Genomic DNA, 25,319 nt, shown 5'->3' with positions numbered 1-25,319 from the left:
GTGCCAATGGGTTACAGTGTGAGTGTGTATGTGTGCCAATGGGTTACAGTGTGTGTGTGTGTGTGCCAATGGGTTACAGTGTGTGTGTGTGTGTGTGTCAATGGGTTACAGTGTGTGTGTGTGTGTGCCAATGGGTTAGAGTGTGAGTGTGTGTGTGTGTGTGTGCACGCGCCAATGGGTTACAGTATGTGTGTGTGTGCGCCAATGGGTTACAGTGTGTGTGTGTGTGTGCCAATGGGTTACAGTGTGAGAGTGTGTGTGTGTGTGTGCGCCAATGGGTTACAGTGTGTGTGTGTGTGCCAATGGGTTACAGTGTGTGTGTGTGTGCCAATGGGTTACAGTGTGTGTGTGTTTGTGTGTGTGTGTGTCTGCCTGCCTGTCTAGGGGCTGGAGGGTTAGAAAGACCAGAAAGAACAAGAGAACATAATGCATGGGAAGACAACAGGGGAAAGAATGTGGGGAAAAAAAAAAAATCACTTCTCAATTTATTCAATTCCTAATGTAAGGCCACATAATTTTGTCAGAAAATTGCAGAGCATAAAGACTGCTACATTCCATTCTACCTGTGGTCCCATATAGTTTTCTTTGTATCATATGGCCATTCAATAAACAGAGTTGGGAGGTTCAGGATGCCATGACAGAAAGAACTAGCTTTTTACCTTTAACTAAAAACTGCAGTCTTTTGGTAGGAAGATGTAAAATTTTTTTAAAGGAGGAACTGCCAAGGCAACCAGTAATGACATGTATTCAATACTCACTGCGTCTATAGTTTTATAATTATTGGGGACATGAAACCATTTGAAAATCTAAAGGAGTGAGATTTCATCCCAGAGAAATGCTCAAACCCATAAAAACTTGAATACGGTTTTGGGAGTTCAGACTCTACGCATCCTAAGAACCCCTCTGCTGTATATTACAGTCTGACGTCCTGAGGAGCAGCGCATCTACAATCCTGCTCCACACTAGCTCTTTTCTCCTGCATCATGTGTGTTTCAGAGAAGTTGGATAATTAATGTCTAAATAGATTAATTTACATTTAAATTTATACACAACACCAAATTAAGGAAAATGCAGATCGTTTATAATCTGCCGTGAACATTTCTATTTTTCTTGAATCGTGTAGTTTCTGTTCTTTACATTCTGACTGCATACTCCAATCCTCCAACATAGACTTCTATTAGTCAGTCACATCTCTCATATTAACCATATCCCTGACTTGTAACGCTATTCTTTAGGACTTGCAGCACAATGTCTCAAAAAAAAAAAAAAAGAACAAAAGGCATCTAATGTACCTTTAATTCTGCCCTATCCCTCTGATAAAAATGCATTAAATTTGAGATATCACATTTTCCAAAAAGTGACAAACCACTTTTAACAGAGGTTCATTTTAGCTTTAAAAATTAAAAACACTAGAAAATGGACACTATCAATACAAATACAAGAAAACAAATGAATAACTTACATGAATTATATGTAGAAATACACAGTTGGAATTTTAATATTTTAGGGTTGAGGAATCTGGTCATGACTTCTCATTTTAGAAATAGGGAAAGGACAAGTGAATTACCTAATGTTATCTAGCAAGTAAGACTGCAGTTCTCCAAATTTCAGCCCTCTTTTTACTTACGTAAGTTGGTAAGGAGATTTTATTAAATCTTCCATTAAAAAGGAAAGTTAAACGGAAGTCTAAAATAACGTTGTTAAATGAGGTTTGATAACTATGCATGTATACATGTGTTCCAAGTAGATAAAAGAGCCAGGAAAAAGTTCAACCAGAAAAACAACTAATAACTGCATGTTTTCTCCTAAATGTACTCAGCTTAGGTTTTCCTAAGCTATTAGTTCATGTTTCACACTCAAGTAATGTTACACAAAGTGTATTTTTAAACATGATCTGAGAATATCAAATAGAGCTTTAGACTTGTGTAATTCCCACAATTATGTAAGTGCACAAATAAGCAACATGAACTGCCAGATATATGAGAGGCTCTGGGAAGAAAATTACAAGGAAAAAGAATTTAATCCTATTTTACATCTGATTGAACCATCAGCTCCAATGTGGCATTTGGAAAAGTATCAAATTTGACATTTTAACACAAATATAGAATGAAATGATTCAAATGTAAAGTTTTTTCTCAAGAAAAATACATAGAAATAACTTTTGCTTTCATCCAAGATGTAGTAACAGGGACTGGATTTACCTTCCTGCCTTAAACTACTGTAAAGCTAAACAAAAGATATGAAAAGGCAGTTTCCAGATATTCAACAATAGTGAGAATAAGAGTGAGCGGAGGCAAATCCCCACAGCTCTCCCATCTTAACTGCCTAGTTTCCAGGCTGCAGCACAGGGCACAGGAACCCAAACAGAGTACATCAATCTTCCTGAGAGATGAGATAGAACCGGAAATTCATCGAGGCCCAACTGACTAGAATCTACAGGCTAGCACACCAGAGAAGAGAGATGTGCAGTGACTCCTCCCAAGATGTCAGCTAGTACTCATCAGATCACTGTCTGTGAGAAAGCTATCCAAATCCAGGCAAAAAGCACCGAACACAAAGAATAGGAGAGAATCCCCAAAGCTAACACAAGGCCAGGAATAGTTAGTGTTCACACAAGCCATTACAGGAAAATCTCAAAATATACAGGGTACCAAATAGATGCTCAGGAGGAACTGACTCAAAAGTGTCGCAAAATTAGCCCATAAAAGACATTATAAAAACAGAAAAGGCAAACCACAGTTTAGGAGAATATACTTGTAAAGTATAAATCTGAGAAAATCTCTGTATCTAGAATATACATTAAAGAACTCTTAAAGCAACAATAATAAAAATGATAAATAACCCAATTAAAAAATGGCAAAAGATTTGAACACTTAACCAAAGTAAACACAAGGATGGTAACTAAACTCAGTATCACTAGTTGTATGGCTGTTAGCATAACTGGTATTATCTTGAGCCCTTAACAGCTTTTCCTGTCTCTGCCAGGGCTGTAATGTGTAGTACTGAATCACTTCTCAGATAAGCACGATGGGTGTGATCACTCACCGAGAGCCAGACATCCTGGAATGTGAAGTCTAGTGGGCCTTAGAAAGCATCACTACAAACAAAGCTAGTGGAGGTGATGGCATTCCAGTAGAGCTATTTCAAATCCTGAAAGATGATGCTTTGAAAGTGCTGCACTCAATATGCCAGCAAATTTGAAAAACTCAACAGTGGCCACAGGACTGGAAAAGGTCAGTTTTCATTCCAATCCCAAAGAAAGGCATGCCAAAGAATCCTCAAACCACCGCACAATCACACTCATCTCACACGCTAGTAAAGTAATGCTTAAAATTCTCCAAGCCAGGCTTCAGCAATACGTGAACCGTGAACTTCCTGATGTTCAAGCTGGTTTCAGAAAAGGGAGAGGAAACAGAGGTCAAGTTGCCAACATCCACTGGATCATGGAAAAAGCAAGAGAGTTCCAGAAAAACATCTCTTTCTGCTTTATTGACTATGCCAAAGCCTTTGACTGTGTGGATCACAATCAACTGTGGAAAATTCTGAAAGAGATGGGAATACCAGACCACCTGACATGCCTCTTGAGAAACCTGTATGCAGGTCAGGAAGCAACAGTTAAAACTGGACATGGGACAACAGAGTGGTTCCAAATAGGAAAAGGGGTACATCAAGGTTGTATATTGTCACCCTGCTTATTTAACTTCTTTGCAGAGTACATCATGAGAAATGCTGGTCTGGAAGAAGCACAAGCTGGAATCAAGATTGCCAGGAGAAATATCAGTAACCTCAGATATGCAGATGACACTACCCTTATGGCAGAAAGTGAAGAAGAACTAAAGAGCCTCTTGATGAAAGTGAAAAAGAAGAGTCAAAAAGCTGGCTTAAAGCTCAACATTCAGAAAACAAATATGATGGCATCTGGTCCCATCACTTCATGGGAAATAGATGGGGAAACAGTGGAAACAGTGTCAGACTTTATTTTTCTGGGCTCCACAATCACTGTAGATGGTGACTGCAGCCATGAAATTAAAAGACGCTTACTCCTTGGAAGGAAAGTTATGACCAACCTAGACAGCATATTAAAAAGCAGAGACATTACTTTGTTGACCTTTGTCAACAAAGCTCCGTCTAATCAAGGCTATGGTTTTTCCAGTGATCATGTATGGATGCGAGAGTTGGACTATAAAGAAAGCTGAGTGCAGAAGAACTGATGCTTTTGAACTGTGGTGTTGGAGAAGACTCTTGAGAGTCCCTTGGATTGCAAGGAGATCCAACCAGTTCATCCTAAAAGAGATCAGTCCTGGGTGTTCATTGGAAGGACTGATGTTGAGCTGAAACTCCAATACTTTGGCCACCTGATACGAAGAACTGACTCAGTGGAAAAGACCTTGATGCTGGGAAAGATTGAGGGCAGAAAGAGAAGGGGGCGAAAGAGGATGAGATGGCTGGATGGCATCATCAAGTCAATGGAAATGAGTTTGAGCAAACTCTAGGAGAAAGTGAAGGACAGGGAAGCCTGGCATGCTGCAGTTCATAGCGATGCAAAGAGTCAGACATGACTGAGTGACTGAACAACAAGTGAAATACTAAATGAAAAGGAATAAATGACTGATACTGTCGCAGCGCTCCAGATCCGGGCTCTGAAGGGCTTCCCTCATAGCTCAGTCGGTAAAGAATCTGCCTGCAATGCGGGAGACCTGGGTTCAATCCCTGGGTCGGGAAGATCCTCTGGAGCAGGAAATGGCAATCCACTCCAGTATTCTTGCCTGGAGAATCCCAAGGACAGAGGAGCCTGGTGGGCTACAGTCCATGGGGCCACAAGAGTCAGACACGACTTAGTGACTAAACCACGAAACCACTCAAAACACAAATGAATCTTATAACCATTACGCTACGTGAAAGAAGCCAGACCCCTAAAAAAGAACACATACATCCCATAAGGTTCCATCATATAAAATTCTAGAAAATACAAAATAATCTATAGTGACAGAAAGCAGATCAGTGGATCAGCCTGGGAATGAGGGGTGGGAACTATATTAGAAAGAGTCACAAAGAAATGTTTGCATGCAATGGGTAGTTCATTATCTTGATTATGGTGACAGTTTCATGGCTGTATAAACAGGTAAAACCTTATCAAGTTGTATACTTTAAATATGTGCTGTTTATTTCACATCAATTATACTTCATAAAGTTAAGTGTTAAGGGTTGATATGACCAACCTTAAAGACTCCTGCTCCCATAAAGGCTTTACCAACCCCCAATGGTTCAAATCAATTCTTCAGTGTTGTTTTTTACCCGTTTTAGTGCTGTTATATAGATATGCTCCAAAATAGGACATGAGTGCCTTGAGACAATAATTTAAATGTCTTCATCTTTGTATATACCTTCCATTGCCTAATATTTTGATAGAACAGTTCATAAAAAATACAAATATAAAATATTCTGTTAAAACATTATTATTATACCACACTGGTGTGTGATATTAGTAGTGGAGGAGGCTATGTCTGTGAGGGAAGGGATAGACTGTGGGAACTTTGTATTTCCACCCATTTTTGTTGTAAACCTAAAAGTGCTCTAAAAAATAAAGTCTATTAGTTTCGGGGTTTTAAAACCTATTATTCTCTATAATTAGCTGTCCTGAATTTGAGTAGAAGTAAAACTAAAATCAGGGAAGCACTTAGGAGGTAGCTGCTAAAATCAAAAAGAGAGACGGTATTAGTTTGATATGAGTTGAGGTGGGAGCAGTGGGGGTGAAGAAAAGTAAAAGAACTTGATGTGGAGAAAATACAACAACAACCAAATACCACATTATGGTGAGTAGATGCAGAAGGTGAGGGAGACAGAGTCAAGAATAATACACAGGTTTGCGGCTTAGAGGCCTAGGAGGATAAATGACTACAGAGCTGTGGATATTCTTTCATTACACACTAAGCACCAACTGCATCGCAGGCATGCTCTAGACACTGAGGACAGACCAGGGAAATAACGTTCTAGCCATCACAGATCTACAGTCCACTGAAAGTCAAAACATGTCTTTCCAAAAGACAAATGGACAGCTGAATTTGAATTCAAAGCATAGCCAGGCTAGTTATATTAACTTTCACCTTATTTTAGCCAGTATCTTTCAACAACTAGCACTAGAAGAGTCTGTGGTACCTAGTTAAACTGATGGAACAATAACTTCAGAACAGTAACAAGTTCTGAGGATTTAGAATCTGCATACACTTCTAAGAACTTCAAAAGACAAAGCTCACTCCTTACAATGGGCTAAGTAATTACTTGGTGCCACTATACTTTTATTTCAATACTGCCATCTTAGGTTAACACGTGGAACTGCACAATCTTAAAAAGCCATACCCTTATTCAATAGTGAATGAAAAGGTTGAAAAAAGATTAATGAGAGCTATTAAATGACTGTAACATATATTTACAATAATTAATTTGCATATGAGAATATCCCTGACAAAATGGAAGATCTCACGAGGTAAGCAATTACATAGTTCAGAATATAAACCTTTCTTTGAAAAAGCAGGAAGTGACTTACTGAATCTCAATTAAAAATAAAAATTTATTAACAGACAATGGGGAATGGGAAAGTAGAATAAAATGCAGATAAATCTTACTTATTCAAGTTTAACCTGCTTTTCTAACCACAGCTGTTTAAACAGCAATAGCTGTTCAAATTTGCTTAAATACTAAAGTTACTGGTTTTAACTTTAATCCCATGACTGTAGTGATCGTTTAAGAGGGAAAATAAGGTCAAGATCCTAATAAGTGTCAAGGACCATGGATCTGGAGGACTGGTTGTATTTAACCAAAATGTTGATACTTATCAATTAACATTATTTACAATCTCCAATTTTTCTGTGAAGTAAAATCACACTATTAGAATTATGTTGAAAAGTATTCAGAAACATTGAAGAATATCTTTGATTTAACATTACTATAACAAGATAACAACAAAAAAAGATCACAACCTGTGTACACAGTACCATCTCAATACGGGGTGGAGGAGGGATGGAGAAAGCAAAAATAGCCTCAGAACTCTAGAAATGAGTGAAGACATTTCTTCAGATAATATTAAGGATAAATATTGTTTCTGTATATATGTATACAAATACATATATAAACACACTCAGTATAAACTCTAAATGCAAATACAAAAAAGTCATGAAGTAAAAATAATATTTTGATAAAACAGTTCATAAAAAATATAAATATAAAATATTCTGTTAAAACATTATTATTATACCACACTGGTGTGTGAAATTAGTAGGGGAGAAGGCTATGTCTGTGAGGGAAGGGATAGATTATGGGAACTTTATATTTCCACCCATTTTTGTTGTAAACCTAAAAGTGCTCTAAAAAACAAAGTCTATTAGTTTTGGGGTTTTAAAACCTATTATTCTCTCTGTACTGAGCATATATTGGTTTTCTTGAGAAGTATCCTAAATTTTGGCACTGCTAATAAAATTGGTTAGTATCACTCTGTTTTCTAGAAAGCAATCTGACAGAAGTCTCTAAATTCAATTTTTCCCTTTACCGGTTTAAGATTTCATCTTGATACAGTTAAACAAATTTTAAAATCCCTAATCAGTCTTTTAGTATAGAGAAAACCGTACCTGAAAAGTATCTGCCAGTTTCTTCACAATAAGTGCTGACTTTCTTTCCTTAGCTAGAAAAGGAGGCAGTGGCCAAAAAAATTTTGTCTTACAAGGTCAAATTCTCCTTCCTTTAACTTTTATACTGTTTTACCCAGTCTCCTGCATTGTAGGCAGATTCTTTCCCAACTGAACCACGAGGGAATAACCATACTATTTCACAATCTTACATAAATAGCTGTATCACAACCCATGGCTTTTTTATACATTTCTATTTTCTCTATATTGTTAACAGTCACAAGTGCAATGACTTTGTCCAGCTCATATGATACTGCCTGACACATATCACAGTAGATGTTTAAAATACTGTTGAATGAACCTTCTTTTCAATTCACAAATACAAGAGTAATCCTCCAAAAGGAGTAAAAATGTTCTCTATCTTGCTGATGGAAAGGGAATTAATTTCAGGAATGAGCTCAAGAACATAAAAATTTGAAGAGGTTAAGTACTAGAAAGTATTTGTTTCTAATATTCGAATAATCATGGCAGCAGGGGGAGGAAAGGTATGTGAATGTCTGACAAAGATATTAAGGACATGTTTTGACCAGAGAGCTCTCACATAGAGTAACAATACCATATCTGTATCCTACATTATACTAAGTGTTTTAATAGAAATTATCTCACTTGATTAACAACCCTGTGAGGACAATAATTCTCCTTTTCAGAAGTGAGGAATCTGCAGCATCAATAAAGTAGAACCAGGACTCAAAACCAAATCTAAGCATCTGCCTACTACATCCCATGGCTTCTCTATTACTGCATCTCATTCAACAAGACATCCATGACATGAAAATTAGTCTCATTAGCGTCTGAGTAGATAAAAAAACGTAACTAGCTATTACCTAACATAATGGAATAGTCAGTCCATGGCAATTTTTTTCCCCGCTATACTTTACTTGTGGGTAAGATAAGCAAAGCATAACAAAATAAATTAAACCTGGAATTTCATTTTAATATAAATCACATATAAGGTGTATGTTCAAAAAGATTCTTCTTAAACAATTTTACTTTCCCACCAAAAATGCATAAGGTTTCCAATTGCTCCACATCTTATCAACACTTAAGAAAAATTAAAAAAATTTTTTTCTTATTTTAGCCAGTGAATAGGAAAAATACTTTTAGTCCTTTCCTCCTATGTTTCTCGTTTCCTCTCACATTCCTAATGTTTCTGACCCTTCTGGTTACCGTATGTGCAGGGTTTTTCCCACACTAGGCAATACTCTGTGACACCAGATGGCTGTTCTACGCATTACCTCCCACAGGCTACGGGCTCAGTCCCACGAGACTGCCCCCTACTTCAGGTGCCAACTCTAAGTAGTAGGTCTTCACCTAGGTCACCCACAGCTTCTATCCGATATGGCTACAGATAGAAGGCTCTCATGATCCCCTTAGGTTTAATTTGCTAGAGTGGCTCACAGAAGTCCGGAAAATACTTACTTGCACTTACCAGTTTACTATAAAAGGGTGTGATAAAAGACGCAGATGAACACCCAGATGGAAAAGTGTACAGGGAAAGGTAAGCGGGAAGGAGCACAGAGCTCCCATGTCCTCTCCAGACATGCCTCTTTCGCAACTCCTCTACTTGTTCACCACCCCAGAAGTCCTGTGAACCTCGCAGGCATGACTGATCATTAACTCCATTTCCAGCCCTTCTCCCTTCTCAAGAGAACTGTGGGGAATGGTGGTGGTGTTTGGGGGAAGGGGGAGGATGAGGCTGAAAATCCCAAGCTTCTAATCACGGCTTGTTAGTTCCAGTTAACAGCCATCATCCTGGAGCCATCCAGCCATCTCATTAGAACAAAAGACACTCTTACCACCTGAGACAGTACAATGGTTTCAGGAGCCCAATGTCAAGAACCTGGGGCAGAGACCAACATATATATTTTTTCTCTTATTTTACAGCCAACTTAGGGGTATTAGTGGTATTTCATTGTGATTTTGGAGAAGGCAATGGCAACCCACTCCAGTACTCTTGCCTGGAAAATAACATGGATGGAGGAGCCTGGTAGACTGCAGTCCATGGGGTTGCTAAGAGTCGGACATGACTGAGTGACTTCACTTTCACTTTTCATTTTCATGCATTGGAGAAGGAAATGGCAACCCACTCCACTGTTCTTGCCTGGAGAATCCCAGGGAAGGGGGAGCCTGGTGGGCTGCCATCTATGGGGTCGCACAGAGTTGGACACAACTGAAGCGACTTAGCAGCAGCAGCATTGTGATTTTAATATCTAATGATATTATCAAACAGTTTATTAGTATCTTTTCACATGCTTATTTGCCATCCATATATCTTTCTTTAGTAAAGTATCTGTTCAGATTTTTGCCCCTTTTCAAAACTGGATTATGTGTCACCTTATCAGTGAGATACAAATTTTTTAATATATTTTGGATTCAAATCCTTAATCCCATGTATATGGTTTGCAACTATTTTCTCCAAGTCTGTTGCCTGTCTTCTCAGTTTCCAAACAGTGCTTTTTGAAGCACAAAGATTTTTAATTTTGATGAAGTTCATTTCAATTTTTTTAAATGGATTATGCATTTGTTTCTGTATCTAAGAAATCATTGCCTAATCCAAGATGGTGAAGACTTACTACTATGTTTTCTTCTAAGAGTTTCATAGTTATAGCTTTTAAATCCAGGTCATTAATCCTACATTTTGTTTGTTTCTTTTTAAAAATTATAGTACAACTATACTAGTTTCAAGTGTATAACAGTGATTCAATATTTTTAAAGATTATACTCTAAATTATCACAAAATAATGGCTATGTTTTCCTGTGCTGCACAATATATCCTTGCTGCTTGATTCTACATTTTCTTCTAGAAGTTTTCCAATTCTAGATTTTATACAACTCTATAATCCATTTTTCTGTATTGTGTGGGGAAGGGTCTGAGTGTCATTTTTTTTTAACATACTGGTATCCAACTGTTCCAGCACCATTTGTTGAAAGGACACCAATACATTACCTTGGCATCTGTGCAAAAAACTGACCATATATATATCAGAATGTATTTCTTGACTTGATTATATTGATCCATTTGTTTATGGCTACAATTTTATAATAAGTTTTAAAGTCAGGTATGTATTAAGTCCCTTTGCTTTTTCAAACTTGTGTCAGCTCTTCTAGGTCCTCTGCATTTCTGTACAGGTTTTAGAATAAGCCTCTCAGTTTCTACAGAGAGATCCACTGCAGTTACGACAGGGTCTGCAGTCAGTCTGCAGATGACCAATCTGAATCTTCCAATCTATAAAGATAGTATATCTCTGGATTTATTTGGGTTATCTTTAATTTCTCTCTGTAACGCTTTGTAGTTTTCAGTGTACAGAAACACTCATTTTTAAAATACCAACGATACATGTCTTACTTAAGCTTTGAATCTGGTAACAAGTTTTAACAGCAAATTTTGCAGAAGTTACTTAAGAATCTTTCAGACACAATTTTAAGTTTGCCATACCTCACATTCATCAATGAGATAAACATTAAACAATGAAAAAACAGCAAAGATCTGTTATTTCATAAAGTTTAAGGGTTCTAAAACATTCATAAAACCACGTAGGAAAGAAATTAATACCTATCTGAAAGAGGGAACTTGCCTTGACTATTTTGTTTCTGCTGCCAAAAAAGTGTTTGGTTGCAGAAACTAAGTACAGCTTTCTCCACTTATGGTGGGGTTACATCTCAATAAACACTTCATTAAACTGAAAACATCCAGTCAGAAACCTACCAAACATCATAGCTTAACCTTTTGCTGTTGTTCAATTGCTCAGTCATGTCTGACTCTTTGTGACCCCATGAACCGCAGCACCCCAGGCTTCCCTGTCCTGCTATTTCCTGGAATTTGCTCAAATCTACCCTACTTTAAATGTGTTCAAAATGCTAACATTAGCCTACAGTTGAGCAGAATTACCTAAGACAACGCCTACTTTATAATGAAGTGCTGAATATTTCACATTAAACACTGTACTGAAAGTGAAATACAGCATGGCTGTATGGGTCTGAAATGGTTCTAAGAATATTGGCAGTGTTTGGCTTGTGACTGCGTTACTGACGGAGATGCAGCTGACAGAGCTCCAGCAGACTGCCGACGCCCAGCAGGATGACAGAGCATCATACTGCAGATAGCCAGCCTAGGAAAAGTGCAGCTTCTACTGAATGTGTATCATTTTTGCACCATCATAAAGTCAAAAACTTTTAAGTGGAACCATCATCATAAATCATGAATTAGGAACCACGTATATTAAACCTGGTTTTCTTCCCTAACTCCCATCTAACCCAAGGAAATTTCACAAACTAAAGTCATCCACACACACACACACACAATTTCTCTCTATATCTGTATGTATATAAAACTTAATACCACAAACTCAATCAAATGTACCATCTTCAGTCTTTCTGTCACAATCTTTTACTAAAAGATTTTCATTTCCAACTGTGAATATAAAAGCTTTCATGAAGTCATATTTGTCAAACAGTTTAGATTCTATCAAAGGTTCAAATTATGAAAAGTATTTTTAAACTTTGAGATGTATGAATGTTAAAGAGACTTTTTGATGAGAAACTCTCATTTAAAATAAAAACTTAGAGAAATTCTAACCAGAAATCATGTACAATTTTACTATTTAAAATATAGCAAAAATTAGAAACTACCCAAATGCTCAGTGACAAGATGATATAAACTATGGTATTTATTTACTGAATAATGAACATTACTGAATACTGTACTCTAGTAAAAACGAATCAACTATAGTATATGTAACAACATGATAAATATTATAAATGTAATGTTGGAGGAGGAAACAAACAATCCCAAAACACAGTAAGCGTATGTCTCCAAGCAAAACTAAGCATGTCATTTGGGCACGGATACATTCATAATAAAAAAAATTTTACAGAGACTATGGAATAATATGAACCAAATGGGGAATAGTCTGCAAAGGGGATAGGAAGTAAATAGGGCCAGGGGAGAGTGGAAAATGAAATCACGGAGAAGTACATAAATAGACAAATGCAAATTATTACTAATGTTCCAGTTCTTGGGTTGAATGGAGGCTGTACATGCTTTATAACTTACATAGGTCATCTAATTCTTTTGTAAGTATAATTATTTTCTAAAAACATAAAAGCAAAATCTATTTTTAAGAATCACCCATTATAAAACATTTTCCAGAAGCTTAATTGGGCTTTAATCCTGTTTTTAAAAGTTTTTAAAAGTTTTTACCATTGTTTCTGTTTAACTGCTTTGTCCAAGTGCTGAAAGATATCCTGAAACAGGGTGCAGCTGGATCGACTGTTAATAGTATATCCATATCCTCTTTTCCAATATTGTTTCAGATCATTTAAATATTCTAAAACCTAAAAATAAACATTTCAAAAATCATTACATTTTTATTACTATAACAGATTTTGATTTAATAATGATCTCTCATAAAAGGTTACATTGTTTAATCACTATTCTACAAAAAGCACAGGAGAATCTTAGCAGTTACAGTTTTTATTTACCATTTTAAGTATTTAAGGGTGAGACCCAGAGATTTATGCTGAGACACAAACCTGAATGGGAATGTAGAGACTGACATGCAAGAGCAAGTCAGTGGTATTCACAGCCAACAATCCCAGCATCCTTGACAGTTCAGGAGAGTGGGATAAAGACAGGTTCGTGCTCCCTTCTCCTCTAAAATTATATTAAGATGATAGCAAAGACAGATACAGAAAAAAGAAAACATACATAGAAAAATATTCATTATAGCACAGAAAGTTGCTCACAGTGAGTCAGGAATTTTAAAGAATTTTAGGAAGGTAGAAACCAGATAGAAAATGAGTTACTTTGGTTCAAGTAACCAAAAACAGTAATAAAAATAGCAATAAAAGTAGACCAAGATTATGGAAAATTGGTATTAGAAGGAATGTATTAATATATTAAAACATTCTAAAGGACAAACTGGCAAAAGACACACATCTCTAAGACCTATTAATTCCATTTATTATAATAATCACAGAGGAACATGAGAGACAATGTACAAGAATATCTTAGAATAGCAATGCTTATAGGAACCAAAAAAAAAAAAAATCCTGGAAATACCTAAACTTCATTAAGAGGTAGATAATTAAACTGTAATATACACATACTATGGATACTATAGGATTATTTATAGATCTACATGAACTGATGTGGAAAGATCTCCAAGACATAATGCTGAATGAGAACAGCTGGTTAAGAATAATAAATACTTGTTGGCCTCACCACAGGCAAATCAGACCACTAACGACTGTTAAAGTGTGCAAGCATGCTCAGTTGCTCGGTCATGTCCGACTCTTTGTGACCCTGGGACGGTAGCCCACCAAGCTCCTCTGTCCATGGGATTATCTCAGCAAGAATACTGGAGATGCCATTTCGTCTTTCAGGGGATCTTCTCTACCTAGGGATCAAACCTGTGTCTCCTGCGGCTCCTGCACTGGCAGGTGGATTTTTTACCACTGAGCCACCTGGGAAGCCCATTTTAGTGTGATGGGGCAATATCAGGCATTTCTGAACCTGTCATGGCCAGAGTATTCTTACCCTACTGGACTTTTTTTATGTAGCCCAGTGTATGTTGTTTAACTATTGTTGGTAATGAGAGAAGAGCAAGATGGAGGGAAGGATGGGACACAGATACGTATAGAAGATGGTCATATGAGAGCCAGTGAGAAAGGCCTGGAACAGATCCTTCTCTTACAGCTCTCAGAGGAGACCAGTCCTGCTGACATCTTAAGTGTGGACTAGTAGTGGAATATATTAATCTTCTTTTTTCATTTTCCTGAGAAGTAAACGAAAGCTATAATTTATGCAGTTATTTTCAATGTTTGGAGCCTTATGCCTTTCAGAGATCTATTTAAAATGCTGGATCTCTTTCATTCTGAGTTTTGAAATCTTGGACACATTCCATAATTTAGTTGAGATTTACTGCATTATCTGCTCAGAGTTCCAGCACCTCCTCAGAATTGCGCAAAGTCCTCAAAAATGCCCTTAGCACACAGACCCTGTTCAATAAATGCCAATTTTTTTGTGAATTTCTGTATTTTTGTAAAAGACATTTGTTAAAGGAAAAAAGTAGAATAAATACAGTACAATACCATTTACTACCAAAATACACACATACGTTAAAAGATTAAGAAGTACACATCAAACTGACAAGAATGGTAGATTTTCTGTGGAGAGCTCTTAACTTGGAGTCGGTGATTAAGGTAGCCTTTATCTGAATGTTAAAACTTGTATTCACGTATCATTTGATCTAACAGCAAAAGTAGAGGATAAAAAGTTGCAATGCAAAAGAGATACAAGAGAAGACTATATAGCTGTTATGAGCCATCCTTCCCAGAAAAGTCCCTAAAGAAATTAAGTGCTAGCTGTAAGTTTAAAAGCAAGAGCAAGGACAGGCCAGTGCCATGCGCTAAAAACAAAGCTCAACAAATACTAAAAGTCAAAGTGAAATCACTCAGTCATGTCCAACTCTCTGCGATCCCGTGGATTCTAGCCTACAAGGCTCCTCTGTCCATGGGATTCTCCAGGCAAGAATACTGGAGTGGGTTGCTAAAGAGGTAATTAAATAAAGAAGTTAACAAAAGGACAAAGTAAAAATTTGTTTAGTGAGAATAAAAAGAATTAGACAAAGTTTTGCCAAATCTTTTCAAGAAATGAAACAAAAATAGTATCAGAAATGAAAAAGAGGCACTCTGAAACTAACACAGGGAAAAGAATGTCGGGCAGAATGCAGCATCTTGCTGAGTCAAGGAGTCAGTACTCAGAGTTTACTAAGTCTGAAGTGACTGGAATTAGCAGGTTAGAGAAGAGAGGAAGAAGCTACGCAGAAAAAGAACTCCAAAAATCATGGAGGTGGGGGGGGGGGGGGCGGAGGGAATCCCCTTGATTATGTTGCTAATGTTATGGGATTTGTAAGCTGATCAATTGCAGAGCTAGCACAAGGCTAGGAGATATTCACGTTCCAAGCAGCTTAAATAGAGAGTTTCCACAGACACCAAGAGATCCAGAATTTCAATCTGGACGCCAAAGGGTCATATTTTAATAGTAAAGACATGTGTATAAGTAAATTCTTGTGTCAGAGTTTTTTAAGGTCAGGTCTAGAGTATGAAACTCAGGAAGAATGAAGCTTCAAGAGGATTAAACTGATCCACAAGTAACTTTACTGCAGAAGAAAACAAAATTCAACACTTAAAAGACAAAATCCAGGTATTCAACACTGTAACGTTCACAGTGTCCCTTATCTAATAAATAATTACTAGAAATACATGAAGAAATAAGAAACATAACATTAACCAGGAGAAAAAACAGTCAATAAAAGAATCTATCATAAGAAAAAAGGAATACAAGCACAATTCAATACTAGAAAATGTACTTATGTAATTAACTATGCTAGAAGATTAAAGAAGAAAAAATAATCATCTTCCTAGATGCCAGAAATTCAGCACATCCTTAATTTTAAAAACAACAAACAAATAGAAAGTTTTAGTAGACAAGAAACAGAAATTTCCTTAACTTGGTAAGGATAACTACTGGTGACTATGCCAAACATATTTTATAATGAAAAACTGAACGTGTTCTTAACTAGAAAATATAAAGATATATCTGCTCTCTTCTCTCAGAAATCACTCTAAAAAACAAGAATCAGAAAGAGAAAGGCAAATGCTCCTTTCAAAGAGATTAGAAATCCTCTGTACCCTGAGCCACCACCATAAATGAGGACGGACTGCCAAATGCAGTAAAGATCAAACACAACATCTCAGATAAAACCAGCAGAAGACAGATCCTCGAAGCACACGGTAACTTGCGGACGCAAATCCATCAATCTTGGCTCGAAACAATGACGTCTAACAGGAGCCTCCCTGGACAGTCTGTAACACCATTACAGGAAACATACTGACCATCCATCTCTACATGAAGTGTTCTGCAAAGAATCTCAGAGAAAAACTCTTAAATTGTAAGGAACACTACTTATCTCTGAACCAACAGGCTCATCCCTATTGGCCACTTGAGAAGTAAAAGCTGAACTCATTGCAAAGATGAGTAATTAAAAAAGTGCTAGTGTCTATACAAACATATAAATTAAAAACAAGACAGCTACACAGATACAACAGCCAGAAAAAAAGCCCCCTCACCCTAGAAATTCTACAGAGCAGATGAAATCTATAATTAAATATAGTATCATGAATTCTAAAGACTTAAGAAAATAAAATAATCATTTAAGAAAGAGAGTACAAAATGAGGAAAAAAAAGATGTGGGAAGAAGCCTAAAGACAGGTTTCCAGATAGGTTCCAGATATACACTGGAACAGCTCCAAAAATAGTTTGGCTTCTACAAAGAAGCCATATGAATGAAGAGGAAAGAAAGGGAATACCAACTAGGCAGGCAGAAACTGTAGATGAATTACTGCCATCACCAGATAGAGCACAGAACTCAATATGTTATGAAAATTTTATAAAAGAATAGGTATTGGAAATCCATTCATCCTCTCTGAACTTTGGAAATCCATTCACCCTATAAAAAGAAGAATTTGGATTATATTAGCTCTACAATCCTTTACAGCAGTAAAATTTGCTGATGGGTTAAGTAGGTTTTTAAACGGGTGGATCTAGAAATCAAATCACAATGAAGAATGTTTCCCAGTTTTATGAACACAAACTATGTACAAACAGACAGGTCCTATCTGAACAATTAATCTTTGTTAAGAAAATTATGAGATAGTCCAAGACACTTAATGTCCCCTACTCTGTTTTGAAAAGCTGCTTCAAATAACAATGAAAACCATGCAAAGAAGGCAAAGAAACTCCAAAAGTAATACATACCTTTGCATCATCTATGTCAAAAACATCACACCAAGGAGATTTAACACCTTTAATTGCCAGGTCAAAGGAACAGGTGAAAAATGCTACCTGAATTAAGTCTGAGAAAAAAAAAAGAGTAAAATGTGTGGGTTACTATTTTATGCAGTTTTCCAAAGGCTGAATATCTATAGAATGTCAAGGACTTACTACATAAAACATAGTCTGATTCTGTTAATTCTAGAGGGTTGGAAGAGGGGAGATAAAGTTATAAAAGGTTTTAATCCCCAACTTGAAAATTAGCAATAACAAGGGACATTTATTGAACAGTTCTTTAAACTACACAACAATTTACTCTATAACTATTAAGAAGAAAGTACAGAGAAGGATATAAAAAAACAGAGAAGAAAAAGGGCAGAGTAAGTGTGGAGTTAGGAGGAAGGTGAAACAAAGGGTCAAGGAGGAGAGAAAGAGGGAAAAATCATACTATGAGACCTGACTCTGCCACTAATTATCTTGGGTAACTCATTCTAGGCTCCCTGGATCTCAATGCAAAATAGGCAAAACATTTATCCTTTTGTTAAGCAACAGTAAAGAATATATAATTAATATATCTGTAACACATAAAGGCCACCCATGTTCAATGAGAAAAAACAGAATAATCCAACAGAACATGGCCAAGGTTTATAAAGAGGCAATTCACAGTAGGAATGAAATAACTAATAAGCATATGAAAGGATGTTCAACCTTACAAGTAACCAAAGAAACACAAAATAAAGCTAGCTATCATCTTTTGTTAATCAAAATGACTAATAATATCCACTATTGGCTGAATTAGGGAAAATGAGCATTCTCATATATTGCTGATATAAGTTTTTCTACACTTTCAGAGAACAATTTGGTAGTATATGTCAAGATGTAAAATATTCATGCTCCTTAATCCAATAAGTCTACCTATATTTATCTTATAAACTCTCAAGTGCAAAAAGCAGACTATAAGGATGTTCACTGTTGCATTATTTGAAAGAGTTAAAAACTAAGAAAAACTTCAGTAGAAAAGTAATTTCCTATACAAAGAATCTGGACTGTATTAGCTTCAGCCTCTCTGACCAGTAAAACTTAATGATGGGGTAAATAACTTTTAACTAGTATTGACCTAAAAATGTATCATATATATTTTTGAAATAACACAATTTAAAAAAAAATTACGCAGCTACATTCTAAATAAGAATAAATTAGAAAAAATACATTCAACTTCACCTTTCTATGTAAAAAAAGAAAAGGTATTTAAATAGCTAACGTATTTTTGAGCAGCTACTCTGTGCCAGGTACTGTGTTAATGCTTTGCATGAATAAATCTAATATAATCCTTCCAATAATCCTATGAGGCAGGTACAATTCCTGTATCTGTTTTACACAGAAAGAAACCATGACATAGTTATTAAGGAACTTGTGATGTATAAAGATCAGAGAGTTATTCAAAAATATAACACAGTCAAGAATCAAATGCAAACAGTCCAGTTCCAGAACCCATGATTTTAACCATTATGCTAATACTGCCTCCAAAAAGTTGCTCTCACCCAATCAGTAAAACACAAATTTGTTGTTGTTTTCAGTTGCTAAGTTGTGTCTTACTCTTCTGTAACCCCACAGACCATAGCCCACCAGGCTCTTCTGTCCATGGGATTCCCCAAGCAAGAACACTGGAGCAGGTTGCCATTTCCTTCTCCAGGGGATCTTCCCGACCCAGGGATCAAACTCATGTTTCCTACATTGACAGGCAGATTCTTTACCAATGATCCACCAGAGAAGTCCAAAACACAAAAATCCTTGTCAATCCAGAGACTAGAAACAGTTAAAAAAAAAAAAAAAAAAAAAAAACCTTAATCTTAAATGTCCACTAACAGAATAATGGCTAGATACTGGTAGTTATATAATGCAATCCTATACATAAGTGTAAATGTAGAACTAGAATTACATGCATTAAATAAAAAATACAAAGTTGAATTAAAATCAGATTTCAGACTGATATCATAGTTTGACATCATTCCTAGAAGTTTAAAAATCTGCAAATTATATCCCATTTAGGTACATAAATATAAACATTAAAAACCGGCATGGAATGACTTAAATGCTCAATTCATAACAACAGTTACCTGTGGGGAGAAAAGGAAAGGAATGAAATCCTGGAGAGGGCCCAAGGACCCTCAATTTATTTAAAGCAACTAACTGAAGCATAATTTTAAAATCTGATCGAACTAAGTTGTGGGTTTATAGATACTCATTATATTTATTATTATCTATGTACTTGATTTCCCAAATCAGTAATTTTTAAAGCTCTGCAAATGACTCCAATGCATAGCCAGTTGAAGAAAGAGAAAAAAACTCAATTTTAAATGCTACTAGGCATCTTCACTTTTCTGATCCTTTGGCATTCCAGGTGGTGCAGTAGTAAAGAATCTGCCTGCCAAGGCAGGAACTGCAGGAGACTGGGGTTTGATTTCTGGGTTGGGAAAACCCTCTGGAGGAGGGCATGGTAATCCACTCCAGTAATCCTGCCCAGAGAATTCCATGGACAGAGGAGCTTGGCGGGCTACAGTCCATGGTGTCACAAAGAGTCGGACGTGACTGAGCATGCACTCACAAAAAGCATTTAGATACCAGATCAACAGATGCTAGTCTACTTAATTTGTTCCCAACATCTCCTACTTCTAGTCCTTGGAAATTTATAAGAAATCACACTCTATATATAGATTGGTCAGTATCTGCTGTATGGATTACACATTCCTAGAAAACAGGGGAAATTTTTAAATTATTCTTCTTAATTTCTCATTGCTAGGTGAGCATGTATCCTGGTTTTCCACCTGGTCTCCCAGCACAATTATTAATAGTGTTTCCTTTTACCCAGGTTGCATGATAAATTGCAACCAACCAATGCACTGCAACAGCTTATGACAAATATGTCTATTCACTTTCTCAAAATCTCTAGGACAAAAGCCTCAAAGGGAAAATAAAAAATCACACTTCTTTTCTAAAACTTTATCCCTTTCAAACATTAACATCTACTTAAAAGCTAAAGAATTTTTTATATGATTTTCCATTTGTATTACTTTCAGTTCAGTTCAGTTCAGTCACTCAGCCACGTTTGACTCTTTGCAACCCCATGAATCACAGCACACCAGGCTTCCCTGTCTATCACCAACTCCTGGAGTTCACTCAGACTCAAGTCCACTGAGTCGGTGACGCCATCCAGCCATCTCATCCTCTGTCGTCCCCTTCTCCTCCTGCCCCCAATCCCTCCCAGCATCAGAGTCTTTTCCAGGGAGTCAACTTTTCGCATGAGGTGGCCAAAGTACTGGAGCTTCAGCTTTAGCATTATTCCTTCCAAAGAAATCCCAGGGCTGATCTCCAGAACGGACTGGTTGGATCTCCCTGCAGTCCAAGGGACTCTCAAGAGCCTTCTCCAACACCACAGTTCAAAAGCATCAATTCTTCGGAGCTCAGCTTTTTTCACAGTCCAACTCTCACATCCATACATGGCTACAGGAAAAACCACAGCCTGGACTAGACGGACTTTAGTCAGCAAAGTAATGTCTCTGCTTTTGAATATGCTATCTAGGTTGGTCGTAACTTTTCTTCCAATGTGTAAGCATCTTTTAATTTCATGGCTGCAATCACCATCTGCAGTGATTTTAGGAGATAATTCAGAAAAGATAACTTCTAAATAATGCTTGGGGTTGAAGCTTCATATAACTTTGCCCTCAAAAAAAAAAAAAATCCAGTCTATGTCAAGAATTTTGTGTATTAACTTACATAAAACTCAAAGCAAAATCTGAACCTAAAAATAGTAAGCATGAGAAATAGAATCTTCTTGACCTAGAATACATTATTTTCTCAATGTAAAATCAATTGTGGTCTTTTAAAAGGAATAGCTTTATGCTTCCATATTTTTCCATATTTACAGTTTAAAAATCACTTAAATTATTTCAGAGTTCAAATGGAACATAACAGGCACATTACCTGCATTTAAGTTGTTGACTGGCACTTGCAAAATATCTGCAACTTTTTTTAAAATGTTCTGCATTTCTGGTCCAGTTTTGAAGGCTTCTACATGATAAAGAGCAGTAGCATTCCTTTCCACTTGAGTTAAAAACTTCTCACAATGATCAAAGAACCTCATTAATTTATCATTAATTCTTGGAGGTCCACACTCCATATCTGAAAGGAGAAAAAAATATTGTGTGTATACATGTGTGTACATACATATATATATATACACATACACATCCATTGATAGGAATGACAATTTCAAATTATTGAAAATTTTGTTTCAAGTATAAAAAGGAACACTAAAAACCTATTCACACCTCAACATATCTGAAATAAGTAAACACACTGCTTATGAAAGACATGGAGCAAAACCATTTCCCACTTGTAAAGATTGTTAATTCATAAGAGGATGAAAAAGAGATGCTAAAAAGGACTAATGAAACAGAGAACATCAAAGGTAAAATAAAATGTTAGAGCAATACTACACTATGAAATAAACTGAAATGAATGTTTTCTTAAAAAAATAAAAAATGATTTGATATGAATGTCATAAGAAGTACAAAAATGTATTACATAGGTCCTGTTTCTATCAGGCATAGAAAATTTGAGAAATTAAACAAAAAATTAGCAAAGCTTCTAATAACAAGGTGAGAGAGAATTCAAGATAGACTGTTTTACTACTTTAATCCAAAGTCTAAATAAAGAGTATTTTATTTTCTCAATTAACTTTCTCAAATCTGTGTTACTTTACAAAAAGACTGCTTTGGACAAAAACTATTGACAACAACACAAGATATATTAAAGTTTCAGGTATTATATATTTCATTGTGCTAGATGTTTCTGATTTGGTTTATTTTCTATTTGGAGCTCCTATATAACTTTCCATTTATAATTTTATGTTACATTATTTCCCCAATTAAGGAACAAATACACACTAGAAAAGCATTCATAATCATGCTCCAACTATTGGGGTGCCTTTTAAGTTTTCTCAATCATATTTAAAATACACAGATTTTCAGTCATCATTTCTGCAAAAATTTACTATGACAAAAACACTAAGTACATAACATTGTTTCTGTAATTAAAATGAGAAAATTATGTCTTGTTATACCATTTTGTTTTGGATGTGTCTGTGAAAATATCTCTATGTATGTGTATGTATTCATTCCAAATCCTGAAATAAATAATTAAGCCCACTGAATTGGCAATTGGATTACAGTTCTTAAGAAACATCTTGACTAAGAAAATAAGTCATCTTTATCATCTTTTTCTGTGGCCTCAAAATTTCCTAAGTGGATCTGGATAATTCACCCCTGCTATTATCTAATAACTGCTGTTCTTTAAACAGAAACAAAGGCATTGTTCTGTTTCTGTAAGAATACAAAATCCAATTCAGTGGCTGCCCTCCAAAGCCCAGATGTACAAAACAGGCAAAACAATTGTCTGTAGATAATAATAATGCAGCTAAGCAAAAGGTTTAATCTCTGAGACTGAAAATGGTGAGCGGCAGCTTACCCTGAACTATTCTGACCCAGGGCTGGCAAAAGCTAATGCTCACAATGCCATTTAAGGGCAAAAATCCATTCATCCCAGAAGGTCCAGCAGTTCCTTTCTGGTGTACACTAGTGTATACCAACATTCAGCTAATTTTAAAAAAATTGTGGGAAATTTCCACCCGTATTAATGGAAAAAAGTCTAGCTATTTAATTCAAAAGTGACTAAACACCAGTCAGCAAAATAAGTTACCCACAGAGCAGTAACATGACAGTGTCAACGGAAGAACCTCTTGGAGACGGCTGAACAGCTGAAGAGAGGATGCTATTTGAGAAATGACAAACCAGTCTACTTCTAATTTATTTTTCACTTGGGCTTTTTAAAGCTAAACGATGCCTCACCTCAACTTTTACCTTTAAGCTGATCAAGAAGTATTAACACTTGTTCATCTTTCTGGCACAACAATGTCATGTTTTCATTCTTATCCTTAAGTTACAGGACAAATGGAAGTTGTAGATATAGTGCAACGGTTAAAAAGATCAAGTTCTAAATCATTTTCCCTGGGTCCATACCTAGTCGTCTGAAATTAGAAAAATTATTGTTTCTATGTGTCAACTTCCTCACCTGTTAAGATGGGCAAAAATGCCATCAACTTCAGAGAACGGTTGTAAAGATTATGTGAAATAAGTGTGAGGCATGCCTGGCACACAGCAAGCATTAAGTGTTTGTTATTATTATTGTTGTTGTCTATGACTATTAAAACACTTTCTAAGGAAAAAAGCATCATTCCAGAGAAAACATAAGGCCTGGATTCTGGGCCTGAGTCTTAGTCCTTAAACTAAGAAAGGACAATCAGGCAAGGGATATTCTTGGGCTCAGCACCATGACCTGTGAAATACGAGCAATGCTAGATGATCTCCCAAACTTTGCAAAAGCATAAGTAATGGAATAAATTAGTAAAGTACTGTGTTATGACCACGGACCACAGCTACAAAGAGAGTAACTCTACAGTACATGCAACAAAAGAGAAAAAAGCAGAGGGGTAAAGGAAATCTGAGAGCTGCTTCCTAAGATAGATTGTAGGTCTAGAACTGATATCTGAAAAAGTTGTTAATGAAAAAAATAAAACAAAATCCAAATAGTATCAGAGGTAAAGCCTGAGGAAAAAACTCATAGATTGTATTAAATTAAAAAAAAGGTGTGCCCAACTGTAGAACTCGCTGTCAGAGAAAGAGGAAAGGGACAAGGGTTGGTGCTCAGAGAGAGAAATTCATTTTGGGAATGGATGATCAAAAACTGCCCTGGCCTGTCTCCTTTACTACTGGATCCCCCAACGTCTACTACAGCTTCCTGTACGTAGAAGGTAACCAAAGTCATCCCTGAGGAAAGAATAAATGAACATTATGTATGAGAAGGGAGAGAGTCAAGCGCTGAACATCCCAAAGGATGGGCGCGGGGTGGCGGAGAAGGACGGGGCACTGGGGTCAGAGGGAAGTGAGGCGAGGCTGGAGTCGGGGAAGTCCAGGATCTGGGGGCGGCCCAGGGTGGTCACCTGCGACGTCGGGTGGCGGTAACCCCGGGTGGTAGTGCTGCCAGAGCCCTTGCAGGAAGGCGGCGCCGCTGTCCACGCAGCGGTGCTTGGAGCTGGTGACTAGCTGCAGGCGGCCGTAGTTCTCTCTGCTGAAGAGGGCTGGGAAAAGGGAGGCCAGGCGCAGGGCCAGCTGTCGCATGTCCTGCCGCCCCTTCTCCACCAGCTGCCCGTCCATCCAGTCAGCGTACCATAGCGGCCAGTCGGCCAGCGCGGCGCCCAGGTCGCCGCGGCCGGCAGCGCGAGTCCGGTCGTCCTCGGGCCCGCGGGCCTGCAGCAGCCCGTGCAGCTGCCGCAGCTTGCGGATCTGTTTGGTCGTCGGGTAGCGGGTGCCATGGCGGATGAGGGCGACCAGTTGCACCGGGGTGCAGGTCTCCTCTAACAACTCCGGGTCCCGCCGCGGCGCTTCAGGGTCCGGCAGCAGCCCGGGGTTGACATCCTCATAGCGAGTCTTGGTGCCGAAGTAGGGGCTGAGCGCGGAGACCACACTGTTCTCCGGCTCCAGGAGGGAGCAGCGAGAGAGCGACGAGAGCAGCGCCACAGCCAGGGCCGCGACGGGCGTTGCGGAGACCCTGACGAGGCTGCACGGGCCGCGGTGCATGGTGCGCTGCGACCCGCGGAGGGTGACGTACCGGCTGGGTCCCCGACTTCCGGCTCCGGTGGGCAGGGGGCGGGCCTGAAGAGCGCTTCCGGCCGGTGCCCCTGGGATTCA

At 37.5% G+C, this 25,319-nt stretch overlaps 1 protein-coding gene across 1 annotated transcript in view; it reads right to left on the bottom strand.

Annotated features, from left to right (window-relative positions):
• Window positions 1-25,208, bottom strand: part of MINPP1 (multiple inositol-polyphosphate phosphatase 1) — a 35,702-nt gene extending 10,494 nt beyond the window's left edge. The window contains exons 1-4 of the mRNA XM_068961434.1: window positions 24,572-25,208; window positions 21,496-21,693; window positions 17,500-17,597; window positions 12,880-13,013 (exon numbers count right to left, since the gene is read on the bottom strand). Coding sequence (XP_068817535.1) covers window positions 12,880-13,013; window positions 17,500-17,597; window positions 21,496-21,693; window positions 24,572-25,208 — 1,067 coding nt within the window. The remainder of the gene's footprint in view (window positions 1-12,879; window positions 13,014-17,499; window positions 17,598-21,495; window positions 21,694-24,571) is intronic.
• Window positions 25,209-25,319: the final 111 nt, after the last annotated feature.

The sequence above is a fragment of the Capricornis sumatraensis genome, chromosome 23, assembly GCF_032405125.1.
Source record: "Capricornis sumatraensis isolate serow.1 chromosome 23, serow.2, whole genome shotgun sequence".
Taxonomy (NCBI): Eukaryota; Metazoa; Chordata; class Mammalia; order Artiodactyla; family Bovidae; genus Capricornis; species Capricornis sumatraensis.
The sequence above is the reverse complement of the archived record's forward strand: the minus strand, read 5'-3'. Positions and strand labels throughout refer to the sequence as shown.